This window comes from Sinocyclocheilus anshuiensis, unplaced genomic scaffold, assembly GCF_001515605.1.
Source record: "Sinocyclocheilus anshuiensis isolate Anshui unplaced genomic scaffold, SAMN03320099.WGS_v1.1 scaffold2863, whole genome shotgun sequence".
In the NCBI taxonomy this organism is placed as follows: Eukaryota; Metazoa; Chordata; class Actinopteri; order Cypriniformes; family Cyprinidae; genus Sinocyclocheilus; species Sinocyclocheilus anshuiensis.
In genome coordinates this window covers 62,015-77,479 of record NW_015548331.1, presented here as the reverse complement: position 1 = coordinate 77,479, position 15,465 = coordinate 62,015, and the positions used below count along the sequence as shown (strand labels likewise).

At 35.8% G+C, this 15,465-nt stretch overlaps 2 protein-coding genes and 1 pseudogene across 2 annotated transcripts in view; 1 reads left to right on the top strand and 2 right to left on the bottom strand.

Moving 5' to 3' along the window:
* Positions 1-1,113: 1,113 nt before the first annotated feature.
* The window catches only part of LOC107656501 (teneurin-3-like), a gene marked incomplete at its 5' end in the record, with an annotated part of 64,550 nt that continues 50,198 nt past the window's right edge, over positions 1,114-15,465 (bottom strand). The window contains 2 exons of the mRNA XM_016444385.1: positions 1,114-1,124; positions 7,729-7,735. The remainder of the gene's footprint in view (positions 1,125-7,728; positions 7,736-15,465) is intronic.
* Positions 1,413-5,163, top strand: LOC107656504 (cathepsin O-like; annotated as a pseudogene).
* Positions 5,440-9,653, bottom strand: LOC107656502 (tryptophan 2,3-dioxygenase A). Its single transcript, XM_016444386.1, has 10 exons — positions 9,551-9,653; positions 9,268-9,370; positions 8,264-8,391; positions 7,836-8,022; positions 7,509-7,616; positions 7,317-7,428; positions 7,167-7,224; positions 6,454-6,533; positions 6,193-6,283; positions 5,440-6,049 (listed from the first exon to the last, which is right to left on the bottom strand). Exons 1-10 carry the CDS (start codon positions 9,583-9,585, stop codon positions 5,893-5,895), a joined length of 1,059 nt encoding a protein of 352 aa, XP_016299872.1. The 5' UTR covers positions 9,586-9,653; the 3' UTR covers positions 5,440-5,892.

Here is a 15,465-nt window from a genome sequence, read left to right as displayed (position 1 = left end):
TATATATATCATGTGGCCTCTTAGCACAGTTTGTCTTTCCTGGATCTTCTCCGTGCACAAGAGTGTGTCTCTTTTGTGTTCTCGTTTTCGTAACCAGTTTTTGGGGGATGGCATTGTGACCATACTGGCCTGCACTCGGAGATCCTTGTGCTGATTCTGCATCGGTTTTGTTTTATGTCATATGTAGTTGCAGTCAGGACAGGGCAGAGCTCTACTCTGAGACACTCAGTGAATAAAGGCTCTGCTTTATGTGGGTCATGATATGGGCTACCTATGTTACGTACTGCCTCAGCATTAAACTTGTCATAATTGCCTATACTGCTTTCTTTGGGTGAGGTTTAAAATGAACACAAATAACACAAATCAGTGTTACATTATTATTATTTATGTACTATTATAGTAATTACTATTTTGAATTAGCTTTTATTTTTATATTTGCAGTTTTAATTTTAGTTTCAGCTTTAGTAAATTTGTTTTTGTCAGATTTTTAAAAATGTTAATGTCTCTATAGCTTTATTTATATTTATTTTTAGTACATCAACTTAAATTTATTTTATATCAGTTACTTTCCAAAGCAACATTTTCATTTAAATTTGTAATATTTATTTAAATTGTGATCTAATATTTAATTCAATACATGAAAAGGTAGCTTTATTTTTAGATAACAATAACAACGCTGACATGGACTCTGATGAATAAAAAAGCTTTATTGGGGCTATTTGAGCTCAAGTCTGGGGTGTGTGTCCAGTGGCACCGGCTACTATAGAGTACAAAGGAGTCAACTTGTTCCACCCCGAACAAAAGGAAAAGAACAGCAAAAAGGTTTTTATTTAGGAAAACGTATGATTAAATATGATTAAGTACTGATTTAAATATTTTTGTTATATTTAATAATATATGTATTATTATAATTATAAACATATAGGGCTGGTGAAAATATGACAGCAATAAAGCATAAGTCCTTATATTAAATGTTACTAAATTATTATAGTAATTACAATTTAATATAATTATAAGAAGCTTCACAAAATAATTAAACAGGAAGTGTAGTAGATGTTTTTTTATGCATTCATATACTTTTGTAATAACTGAGTTAACGTGCACCATTAGGTGACTTTTAGTTTCTTGGAAAGTCTTTTAAGAAATTTTTTTTGCTTTCGAATGTAATTCGAAGCTATTGCATTAATTTCATTTCGTTCAGTTTAGTGTGTATAACCTATACACCTATATAACCTTCTGCGGGTGCTGTATTTATTTTCACATTTGAAGAGCCGGTTTTTCTGTAATGCTTTCATCCGCCGCGAGAGGGCGATATATCGCTCTGATCAGCTGCTGGAAATAACCGAGAGCAGACATGAAGAGTGCTCAAGTGTACAGGAGGATTAACTGAACGTTTACTAATGACTCTTTAAATGGCGTTTACTTTAACGTTAGTTATTTTGATAATTTACCATGAACTGCTCACGAGATCCAACAGCGTCGAACTACTAAGCAGGACATATCTGACGGACGGAGAACGATTGAAGACTTTTCAGCAAATAAATGAAAACAATGAACTCTTATCAGAGACGGATTAATTTTCATGTACATTTAGTAGACTAACATTAATATCTCACAAACTACAGCATTAAAATAATAATCATAAGAACTCAAGCACTGCGGCTGATAAGTGACAATGGATGTGTCTCAAAATCTAGTGAACTGCCTAACTAGACACTGTAGCAGTTTTAGTCATCATAGATGACCTCACTCACAAATCGTTGAATGCGCCTTGGATACCTAGAAATGCTGTTTAGGTAGGCAGCTTACTTGGGTTTGAGAGGCAGCCAATAACTAGCTGATTTTAATGTATCTATATATTAAAATTATAAAGTAAATCTACAGTTACTAACCTTAAAACATGAGTTTTACGGAACCCATTAAAAAAAATAGGCAATGCCAGTAATGCCATTAGTTTCTGTCATGTGATATGACACATTTCCTCATGTGATTAACATCTCACCTGTTGCACAAGGTATCTCTGGTCATGTCTCGTTTTGTCTGATTGTAGAGTTCACTGAAGAGACAAGCCTTTCTGAATTCAGCACTGAAGAAATCAAACCACTCTGCCCGTTATGGCATCAACCAGCTCTCAGACTTATCTCCACAACAATTCAAATGTGACTATATGCAGGTTGTGGATGCTTACAGATAAATGCATTTTGTATGATGGCAACTAACATGTCTCGTTTTTCCTCAGAGCGATATCTCACAGCCTGGGCTGAGACGGCTTCAAATTTTGACCCCTCTAGGTCTGGAATTCAAGTTAAGATGAATTATCCACCCAAGTTTGATTGGAGGGACTATGGATTTGTTGGACCAGTCCGAAACAAGGAGTCGGTAGGGTGTAGATGTTAAGATTAGGCTTTAGATCTGAACTTTTTCCCACTCATGCAAATACTCAAAATAAATGACTTTATTTCTTACCATGTGTAATAGATAGGTTTGCACTGCATTTCTTCTTGCTCTTTCGTGTAGTGTGGAGGATGCTGGGCCTTCAGTGTGGTGGAGGCCATTGAAACAGTATCTGCTAAAGATGGTGGAAAACTGCAGCAGCTCAGTGTGCAGCAGGTTATAGACTGTTCTTATGAAAACGAGGGCTGCAATGGGGAAAGAGAAAGAAGATGACAGCACCTGTGCGAGCCAATCCAGAGCTCCAACAGGAGATCTGGATTGGCTCACACAGGTGCTGTCATCTTCTTTCTCTTTTTCTCGTGATGATATAACTAATAATTGTAATAATATCTCACAATATTACTGTTTTTACTGAAATTTTGATTCAATAAATCTTACTGACCCCAAACGTTTGAACGGTTGTGCAACAGAGTTTGTACAGGTTGTTATTTTCCTATTATCATTATTTTCATTTTCCCTAAATTTTGCAAACAATTTTACATCTGATTAAAAGCAGTAATTAAGCTGGTCAGATCACATTCTAAGCTTTTAAATGACACCTGTTTTTTGGAACACACGTTTTAATTAGTATTTTAATAAGGGTTTTAATTAATTATCAGGCTGCACCAGTTTTAAGAGACTTGAAACTTAAAGTGAAGTTGTCTGTACAAGCCACAACAAGCTGCTGATTAAAGGTGTATGTCATCCCAGAAATTCCATAATTTGCACATTCTAATATTCTGTTTTATATATCTTTTTTATTTCAGACTAAACTAAAGTTAGTAAATGAGGCGGAGTATCCCTTCAAAGACGAGGCTGGGATCTGCCAGTACTTTCCTCAGTCTCACGCTGGAGTGGCAGTGAGGAATTACTCAGCTTATGACTTCAGGTAATGGAGGTAGCATGCAGATGGCTTGAGCTTTACATCAACAGTCTGCTGTGCCGTTGCATTAAGTGCAGTGTAGACCTCATGTACTATTAAAATTCAAGGTTGAAGTTTGTCAGGATGTGTTTGTCAGCATTTTATGTTTACTCAACTCTGTTCGCAACTCAGGGTCAGGTGCTGAACGGCCACTGACTGTACACTCACAAAGCTCACGTACCACTGGTCAAATACCAAATGCACTTCTCACCCGTGTTTCGTTGTCTTACATTTGTGCCAAATGTCACTCTGTGTCTCACATAGTGTTCTTATTGAGATGAGACAAGATTTCTGTCTTAACCAACTGGGATTGATATGTTGTTGTAGTGGACAGGAAGAGGTGATGACCATGTGCTGGTGGAGTCGGGGCCTCATCAGCTGGCAGGATTACCTGGGCGGCATCATACAGCACAACTGCTCCAGCCACAACACCAACCATGCCGTACTGATCACCGGTTGTGATACCACAGGTACACAGACAGACACGGGCGATTAAACACTATTTACTTGTGCCTCAGAGCATATAAAGGTTCAAAGCGCTGGCCTTCACGGATTACGTCCTGTCAAGGGCACAAAATTGAGCCGACACTGGCAAACACTGGCTGTGCGCCAACATCCCAGAAAACAGCCTGATGCATCTGCACTATAATCAGCAAGCTGTCCACAGCGTTTATCCTCTCCGATGATTTGTTTTCTCTTGTTTGTTTACTAGTTTGAATTAAGTACTTCCAGTGTAAAGTAGAGAAATTGATGCTCAGTTTCATGCCAAAACTGTTATTGCAAGCATTATTAATCATTTCATACCGTTATAAGTGTACACTATGTAGTGCGACTTGCTATTAATCATTTCCCATCTGGGGTATATTTTCAATATGTCTTCATATTTATCACAGGGAAAGTGCCATATTGGATAGTACGCAATTCATGGGGGACCTCATGGGGTGACAATAGATATGCTTACATAAAAATAGGGAACGACATGTGTGGTAAGTTTATGTAGTGACCCACTACTAATGCTTTTTTACCTTGTTAACAGTCACAGTTTCACAGACAAGTGATACACAATGCATTCTGCTGCTGTGAGGCATTGTGTGCATTCATAAATATTCATGAAATGCTTGGATGTTGGCATACACTCAATACTGTTTGCAATGTGAAAATCAAATCATAAATGCCTAGTTGATCATGTTTTAATTCATATCAGATCATTTGGAAGTGATGTAGTGAGGTGATTGTGAGGTTGTGATCTTGTTTGTCAGTTGCTTTGGATGACTTTACGCAATGTCAGATGACAATCAACAGCCAGTTTTTCTTTTCCCAGGAATTGTGGACAATGTTGCTGCTGTTTTTGTGTAATTGTCGATAATCTTTGTACTTCCGTGAAAAGGCTGTGGCAGATCGACATTTTAAAATATCATCCTAAGGATGGAAATCCTCCAGTATTGCTGATGACAATTGTACAAATTCTCATGGGGATGCAGATAACAAATCCTGTTGCCTCTCGATTACGAAGGAAGTACGCTGCTATTTGAGCTAATACACCACATTCCTAATCCCAGCCACTGTAGCCCAAAATAATCAGTCAGAGCCGGATTTCATTTTAGTTATGCAACACACACCAGCTAGATTCGTCAATAAGAATGTTTTAATCTTCAGAAAACACTTTTAGTGTATATATATATATATATATATATATAGTGCACAACTGAAGACTTATTGTATTGTGACATTGCACTGATATAGGACACACAAGTGAACTCATCTGCAAAAATGTGAAAATATTATTATATGTAAATACTCATTACAGCCTTAAAGAGTTTATGATTTTTTGTATGTGTATATATATATATATATATATATATATATATATATATATATATATATATATATAGTGCACAACTGAAGACTTATTGTATTGTGACATTGCACTGATATAGGACACACAAGTGAACTCATCTGCAAAAATGTGAAAATATTATTATATGTAAATACTCATTACAGCCTTAAAGAGTTTTGAAAGAAAAAGTGCTTATTACTACAGTATGTGCCAGATATTTAGAATTATCTGCTTTTAGAAACACTTGTAACTACAAAGCTTACTTTTATTCTGTTTCACAGTTTTGCATTTGCTATTACATTTTAAGAATAATCTGAAATGTTTACTGATAGTATATAAACTCCATTCTATCCAAGTTTACATTTGGACCAAAAATGTGGTCTGTTTTTTCCCCCCCAAATAAACAAGAAGTTTCTCTATATCTGTATTTGTGTATATTGTATTTACAAAATAGAAATCTGTTATAATATTACATTATATTGACAGTATATACACAAGTGCATCAACAGTTTCACTGATGTAGATATTTTGTTGATGCCGTTGTTATATTAACTTAACATCTGTAAAATCAGCACAGCTTTGTAGCCTCTCATTCTGCCATTTAAAAAGTTTTTGGTGACAAATCTTGGGGATGGTAGACTTTTCTTCTTCTTTTGTACTCTGCAAACGCTGTCCATCCTTTTCTCATCCCTGCATCCGTTTAGTCAGAGTCATCGCTGCTGCTGCAGTAGGAGCTGTCGCAGCATTCGGCCATGTACAGGAAGGTGTGCTCACTCGGGTCCAGCTTGGGAACCCACTCCCTCGGAACCAGGAAGGTGGCCAGGTTAAACAGATCCACAAACACCTTGTAGCGATCACTGGTAAAACATTCATAAGGCTTATCAATACATTCTGTTCTTGTTTCATCTAATTTTCCAGCATTGTGTTTCACATGGATAATTCCAACAGATGCAGAGTGTTTAATCTGGAGACTGGATTTGTCCCAGATTATTTGGTCTACCTGACAGTGGAGCGCAGGTAATGATAGCCTGATGAGCCACCTGTGCCATCTTTACTGCCGATCATTCTGTGCACCATACACACATGGTTGTCTAGGGGAAAATCCCAGTATAAATTATGCAGGAAGTAAAATAAAATAGTTAATGATATGCAAAAGAAAATATTTTGTTCTCTTTTATTCAGGGTTGACACTCCTAATAGGCTTTGCCCTACAGGTTTATTTGCTGTTCTGATGCTTTATGTTTTCAGTGATATCACATACATCTCCATTTTGTCATGAGGGTGTCGATGTCCATCAGAGATGTCAGGAGCTGGAAAGGAACCTGAAATCGAGGCTCCTCCCTGAGAGCAGATGGCGATAAGTTACAAATGTTTTTTTTCCATCAAGCTATAAAAAACATTTTTTAGCAAATGTACAGGGGTGTTCCTTTGAGTATCATGTAAATACTGTATGTATGAATACGTCCAGTATTATTCAGTACCATGACATACATATCAAGAAGTCCTATGATATTACATCTGATACAGCATCTCATTTTGAAAGATTATTGATAAATATTAAGGTAATTTTTCATAGTAACTTTCAGGCGTAACAGTTGAATTTAACTCTTTGGGTTTTAAATAGGTAAGTTTACAATAAGGTGGCATGTTAACATTAGTTTATATTTATTTATCTTGGTTAATGTAACATTTTTATATATAGAATGATTTCTGAAGGATCATGTAACACTGAAGTTGGAGTAATGACTGCTGAAAATTCATCTTTTCCATCACAGGAATATATTCAATATATTACAAATGTAGTAAAATATTAAACAGTTATTTAAAATTGTAATAATATTTCACAATATTACCGTTTTTTGTTTTTTTTTACTGTATTTTTGATTAAATGCAGCCTTGGTGAGAGGTGGTAGAACAGCATCTCTTTACTGATTTTGTGATTAAATTAGCAGGTCATCTTGCAGATAGATGTACCTATAGAAGTAGATCATCAGGGCTCCTTGCAGTGCTTTATAGGACAGCCTCCTCTGACCTGCATAGACAGAAGCAGATATTCAGATGTTATAGCTAGTGGATGTGTCACTTGACATTGTGTCTCCGCAGCATCTCGAGAGGTTTTCTGACCTGTGCTTACTAAGTGATCGTGTCTTTTCTCATCAAAGAGCGATAAGAAAATGTCTCTCTGCTTAATGAGCTCAGCCATCATCTCCTCTTTCATTTCCGAGGCTGGTTTTTGCTATTAAGAGAACATGAGAGTTGTCACTTACGACTTAGATGTGAGAATTGCACAGAATTACCCAGGGATCCTCCACATACCTCTATTTTTTCCTTTTCTCTCCTGAGCCCCCCGAGAATATTGGTTTCCAGTTTCCCCCAAAAATTGAAGCCATCTTCCTCCAAGCCAGGCGTTCTCTCCAGCCATTGCTGAAAAAGTATTGATTGCTTATGAGAAATGTTAATCAGCAGGTTGCTGTCCGCTAGATTAATCCTGACTTGATATATAAATTGGCCATGTAACCTATTCCTCTCTGAATACCAATAACCTGCAATGAAGTCCAGTAAGTTATGGTTCATTGATTAATCCACTATTCATGACTTCACAGCTAATATTTCATCTTATAATGTCATTTCCCTCAGGTTTACCTTCACTAACTGCAGCAGTGTGGGCTCCTGCTCTGAGTGGAGGAGCAGCTCACTTTCTTGGTCACGAAAATTGTCCCGGTAATGCCTTCTGTTGTAGGGGACCCTCTGGTTGTGCTGGACCCCAATCTTATTTTCCAACAGTCGAAACTGCAGACTCTGGAAGCCTGAAGCAGATGAGAGATATTCCCTGTGCACAAAAAAACACAGATCAATTGAGCTAAATACAATTATGCTAAACACTGCCATTGATTTTGATGTAACAAATTAGTGCCATCCAGTGCTTATTTACTGAGTTAGCCGTCTCCCGTCTCTTGAGTGTTAGCACATTTCCAACAGCAAGTTTGCCCAAACAATGCTGTTTGGCAGTGAGGCTTATTTTTTTTAAACAGTATTAGGAATAAAAATAATGACAATTATATACACCTTACCTGAAGTCATAGAAGTCTAAGGCAGTCATGGTTTCCAGAACAGCAAACTGGTCAAGCAATAGTCTGAATATCATCACAATCCTGTGGATGCGAGTGTTGACTTTGAGCATGTTTCGCTCGTCACGTACCTGAAAAAATATGCAGTACATTTAGATTCATTTTCAGCAGACTTTATACTGACACATGCCATTTAACTAGAGAAGTATCTTAAACTAGACTGAAGGTGGCAGCCTCATGCTGCAGTGCACATCCTTTCTTGGAACTGAACTCTACATAATAAAACTGAAGGTTCGGGCTGTTTGTCATTGTCCTAAAGGCCCCCAAACAATGAATGAACTGAATTTTTATTAGGTCTTGAAGCATGCATATATGTGGCACTTTGACAAGAATCCCAAATATCCTTATATGTGAAGTAATATAAAAAAATTATTATTATTAAATATATTAATAATTTTATGCAACAATGACAAAATAATGACATCTATAATGTTAAAAAGATTTTTAATTCAAATAATTGCTGTTCTTTTGAACTTTCCATTCATCAAAGAATCTTGAAAAAAAATGTATCAGTTTCCACAGTAATATTAAGCAGCCCAACCGTTTTCACTGTTGATAATAATAAAAAGAAATGTTGAGCATCAAATTGGCATATTACAATGATTAACACTGAAGACTGGAATAATGACTGCTGAAAATTCAGTTTTGCCATCACAGGAATAAATTGCAAACTCAGTGTGTCTATTAAAATAGAACATAAAAAAAACGAACTAGTTCACAGTTTGCCATTAAAATCTGAAATGCACACAACACATGCATTTTCCAGTGTTAATTTGGCAACTAAGGAAGAATCACATGGTGTTCTGGACATACATGGCATTATAATAAACTTTAGATTCGAGGGCTGCTCACGAATTAATCATGAACTATTTTAGGAGAAGCTATGCTTTATGCTTATTAAAATATATTTAAAAAAAATCATAAGCATGAGATAATGAGTAGTTTACCTGCAGATAGTCACCATAAATAAGACCTCCTTTACTGGCCTTGTTAATTCCAGTCTGAGAATCATCATTCTCATCTTCTTTCTGATGCTGCTTGCTGGTTGACCTGTATTTTCATCAAACGCATCAACAAGAAACATTTGTGTATTCAGTGTAGTTTTGTCTTCCAACTGGTTTCAGATATGGCAGAGATATGATCCGCTCCATTTTAAGGGGAAATGCGGCTTTGAAATTAGCAGTAAATGATCTCAAATATCGAAAAATGTTGAAAGCTGAATATACATACACAAATTTCCTCTGAAAATATGGGCATCCACTCATGGCTGAAATGTTAATATGAGACAAGCCGGATTGTTTTCTTTCCCTCCACTTCAAAAAGGCAGTTCTCAAGGATGTTCAGACGTTTTATAACGTTTTTCCCCCATGCTGACTGACCAATCGCCTCTAGATCTATCATCCCACCTCCCTTCTGTCCATGTTCACCCCCGTGGACACGTTGTACTTTGTCTTTTTCTTATCTTCGATGAAATCGAACTGATACAGGTGAATTGAAACAGAACTTTGACTTAACATTATGAGCAGGGCGTTTGTACAGGTGCATGTCAATGATTGTCTTCTGGACAACTGTCAGATCAGCGGTCTTCCCCATGATTGTGTAGCCTAGTGAACCAAACTGAGAGACCATTTTGAAGGCTCAGGAAACCTTTGCAGGTATTTTGAGTTGATTAGCTGATTGGCATGTCACCATATTCTAATTTGTTGAGATAGTGAATTGGTGGGTTTTTGTTAAATGTGAGCCAAAATCATCACAATTAAAAGAACCAAAGACTTAAACTACTTCAGTCTGTGTGCATTTAATTTATTTAATACACGAGTTTCACAACTTGAGTTGAATTACTGAAATAAATGAACTTTTCCATGACATTCTAATTTATTGAGATGCACCTGTAGATAAATTGAACGCAGTGGCGCCTGCAGGTGTACGGCTGTACGCACTACCATGAGCGCTTTGACTGACCTGAGAAACATTCCCCGGCTCTTCTCCTGGCCACGGGTCTGAAATGCACAGGGTAAATGCGCAATTAAAATAAATCTATTATGGCTGTCGCGAATAAAATGAAAATGAAATGAAAAATGTCAATTGTGGCATTACATTTATCTGCTCAGTGTTCATATCGCGTCATATTTCTTTTGACACGTTTTGTCAGTGCGCATGCGCGCTGACTGGATTCTGCACTCGCCCAATTATGAATAATAAACAACAAAGTGCACGTGTACGATGTAAGTAAGAGATTAATTTCACAGCATAGACAGCTTCATTGATTATAACGGCAGGTTTGTGTGTGTGTGTGTGTGTGTGTGTTTCGAGAATGCTTAAACCGTCCGTCATAATGTTTTTTAATGTAAAAGTTATTTGCTCGCTTTATGTATTGGCCTGTAACTTATTCGATGTTTGAATAACAGTGGCAATGAAGTATAATTAAATAAATAGTAAGTTACAATGTTTCTTTTATATATATATATATAAATTGTGGTCACGTTAAATACAAATTCAGTCGTATTAAAAATATTGAATGACATAACACCCATATCTGGCACTTGCCTAAAAAGACGGTTTTATGAGGTGTGTGTAGATTACACAAACATTTAAGTTACCGTGGAGCTGGTTCACCCTCCACCTATAATCATCTGAAGCGGTTTCTCAATCAGAAAAACGAACAAGAACACAGAGACCAAACTGTGCTGGTTGAAGTGGATAATCATACAAACAATTGTATCTAATGATTATTTATGTACTACTCGATTAATTTTTTTTATCAAATATTTGTACTTTATTTCAAATGACAAAACAATTTTTAATAGTTTTAGTTAACTGATGTGAGATGTAGGCTATTTGCAGCTTATTTAGTTGTGCATTTATATTTTTATTTTATGATATTCTCCTTAATTTCTATGTAGTCATGCTTTTTTTTCTCTTAAGTTTGCTGCTCTAAATTTGGTTCTGTTGCATAAAATGACAATGTTTGACATTATGTCAGTGACTTGTTAAACAAACCTTACATAGTTTTTAACAGACTACATGTGCACAAATACATTTAGGCTACTTGCTTACACTGTCCATTGTGCTTCTGTGATGGTTTTTTAGGTTTTTGAAGATCAGTATCCATGTGCAGTGGTAGCAGAAAGAAAGTTTTGAACAATGCTAGTCAACGCCAATGGTGAGTCATGCATCATTTGAATCATTTACATCCACATAATCATTTTATAGTGGACTCGTGTATGCTTGTATATATATATATGAGAGAACCTGGTATGATTAAACTGTTTATAGAGGCTTTGATGATCTGTCTGTATTATGTGTAAATATACACGCTTTTCAGCTGAATTGTGGGTAACAGGTGAACTCTGGCTAGACGGAACAGATTGTGAAAGGTTAGAGGGTTTGGAATGAGAGTCTGTGGATCAAATGTGTGTGTCAGAGACAGACAGCAGGCTTGTCTTTGTGTGGTAGTGTCTTGTGTCCTTGTAAACGCACTGCTCGCTCGGGCACCAGTGTTTGCTGATATTGAGCGGTCTGTGACAGGGTTTGGGTGTCACTGTCTTCATATCTTTTGAGAAGAGTTGGCTAATCCGTCAAATCTGCCAGTTGGGGCATAATCGTCACAAAAACGGCTGTTGGAGACAACACTACACAGAAATGAGTGACCTTCATAAACTAGTTTTTATTTTGGGGAATCAGTAAAAATAAACAAAAATGCTCCAAACGCAGTAAAATGAGTCAACCCATTAGGAAGTGTGTTTACAAGGACTTGATTGTGCATAAATGTTGTGTTTGAGGGCAGTGTTAATCAGGAGCTGGGGCAGAACAGTAAAGTGCATCGTGGATTAAACCAGAAAACAGAGACCATGGCTAATACGGGTGATCCAAGGAAGGTTTTTCCTCAGTACATTTGCATATCATTAGCATGCACTGCACTGAAACAACACAGTGGTGTTTTGGTGGCATCATCAGACCTTGCCTCACTCACTCATGCTTAGTAAATATGATGCCAATTTCCTAAAGGAAGTCCATTGTCTCTTTGAAATATATATTTATAAATCCACAACTGTTATTATTAAAATCATTTATGCCATTGTGCATTCCATCATACGGGTTTGTGTATGGGGTTTGCTACGTGTCTCTAGCTTTCCAGCAGAATATTGCAGTTGTGGGATCCGCAGAAAGCTCCAGGCCAAAAAGGGGCTTTACGTAATGCCTCACTTTAAAGTACAGCCATGTTATGTGATCTTGTGTTCTACTTTACTCTCTTTATATAGAATTGATCAAGTTCCTGCTGCACTTTTATGTATGGTTACAGGGTGTCTACAGATATGAACAAGTTCAATTTAAGACTTTTTAATACCACCTTATGTGAAATTTAAGACCACACTTGTGATGGAAATACACATTATATTAAATACGCATATGTAATATTTAATGTGTTTAATGTAAAAAGAAACAAAATATCATCGCTGTCAAAAATGCTATTTATTATTACGATATCCAGTGAACTTTTCATATCAGCAGACAATATCCCATACAAAATATCCCCACAAAAGCACAGCATCACCAAGATTTTCATCACTGTTCTATCAGCTTTTACATACTTAAATCTGCATGTTTTTTTAATATTTACCCCAGGATGTTGTTTACCCTTTACAAAGGCCAATATTTTTTTACCTTATTCAATATGTCATCTTTCATGTCAAATTCTTACAGTTGATCAAGAAATTCAATATACAAGCTCTTACCAATCAAATTAAATAATTTACACTGCAAAATTACAATAATGTTATGAGATTAATGTTTTAAATAACAATTTGAATATGTGAACTGTGCTGGCAAAATGTCACAATTAGCATTTTTTCAAAAATGAGTTATTTTCATTTTCACATTCTCCATTAAAGGACCTTCAGAATGATGTATGATTTGTTGGAATCGGACGAAAAATGACTGCACTACACCTGTTTGAAGTCGACAGAGTCAGCAAAGTCAATTTTGACTTAAGAGTTAAAGTTTTCTGAAGGTTCCAAAGCAGAATCACCTGCAGCGTTTCATCTTTTCCTCCATTTCTAATCTTAATAATAATTTCTATATTAATAGTCACAATATAGCTATTTTTAATTTTATCTTTGTTATTATAAATAAGAATAGAAGCAAAAAATAGAACAAATATAAAAAACAAATAGTGCATTACCTTTTTCATTTTGCATCTAAACAAAAAGCATTCAAGAAAAACAAAATAATCAAATGTAAAAATCCCTTTAGTGTGTTCGTTACAAATAAATGTATTATTAAAACTACAAAAGCAGTTCAGTCAAGAGCATGCGAGTGATTCTTTTATTGTTAGATTAACATTAATGAGGCAGCCTATATTAAGACCTACTGTAATGCATGGATCTAATATATATAATAATAATATCTATAGTCTTAAGTCGCTGGGGTATATTTGTAGCAATAGCCAAAAATACATTGTATGGGTCAAAATAGATTTTTCTTTTATGCCAATAATCATTAGGATATTAAGTAAAGATCATGTTCCATGAAGATATTTTGTAAATTTCCTACTGTAAATATATTAAAACTTAATTTTTGATTAGTAATATGCATTGCTAAGAACTTAATTTGGACAACTTTAAAGGCGATTTTCTCAATATTTTAATTTTTTTGCACACTCAGATTCCAGATTTTCAAATAGTTGTATCTCTGCCAAATATTGTCCTGTCCTAACAAACCATACATCAGTGGAAAGCTTATTATTCAGCTTTCAGATGATGTATACATTTCGAAAAATTGTTCGTTCACTGAAGACATAACAGATTATGTTTGCGTGAATACTTAAATACTGTAATTCTGTGTATATGTATATTAAACATCTAAAATTATTATTTGGAGCATTGGGATCGCTAGACGAGGGCTTAATGATCTCATTTTTGTGAAAACCTCAAAATCGACTAATCAACATTTTTCACTTTTTTGCCTGTAGTTCAAAATTAGCCCCTGCGCATTCCGACTCATTTTGCCAGCACGGGTCACTTATACAAATATGACATGTTGGGGAAAAAATGCATAATTTTAAACATGAGACTAAACCGCCAGTAGGTGGCGGTAAGTCACTTATTCCTTCAAAACGCCGAATAATTCAGGAACAAAAATGCAGAGTGTTGCTTTGAGTATGTGCAGTACTGTTCTGATCTTTGTTTGGAACTATTTTAGTGGGTGAAATAGAACAAAACAGTCAATATTGAGTCTAAATTGTAATACTTCTTGTTTGTAGAACGAAAATCAATGTAACATTTGCAACCGTGAAAATATTAAGCACAATAGCGCCATTGTTATGTTACTTAACTACATCATGATATAAATAAACTAAACATTTTGAATTTTTACGTCAGTAGGCTATGTTTGTTCTGTGAGTCTTTATGTGTGCCGTTACGCTCATTTGATTTGATTTCTCCATGAAAGTCTCTCACAGACACAGGCAGCACGAGCCTCAACAGCGCCTCATTGGTTTCGATGCGTCACTAGTTATTTTTTGTCAGTTAAGTTTTAATCAGGCTATTTTTTGTACTAAACAAACAATCAAGCAACAAAACAAAGCAATATATATAAGTCCTCTGAGCTCATTTTTGCTAGAATTAATAACTGTCGCATGATGTCACCTTTTGTATGAAGCAAAACAGAGTCCCCTAGTGCGTGAAATTCCGCTAAAAGGGCAGATTGCTTTACGTTCCGCAGTCAACTGTAGGGGGCGCCAAACTCGAAAAACACACAAAACTACATACAGTTGCTTTAAATGTGTACAGTTTACGTTGGAGCAGTTATTATGGTGTTTAGCAAATCTGTCCTGTATAGAAATAATTATATTGCTGTGTCTTGAATAATGCATGATAAATTATGCATTTTGTACTCTTCCATCTAGTGTACGGATTTTAGAAGGCTCTGCTAAGGAAAGCTGTGACAGCTGAAAGCATTAAGCATCCAAAATTCTACACTTTCAGGCTTTTATTTATTTAGTTGGTTAAACAAGTGTGTATTTGAAGTGCAAATTTTCAGTGTGAACAAACTACTCACTGTATTTATACTACAAAATGGCATAGAATAGTGCTCAAGTACACAAACTGAGACACACCTAATGTTTTCGACATTACATTTGACAA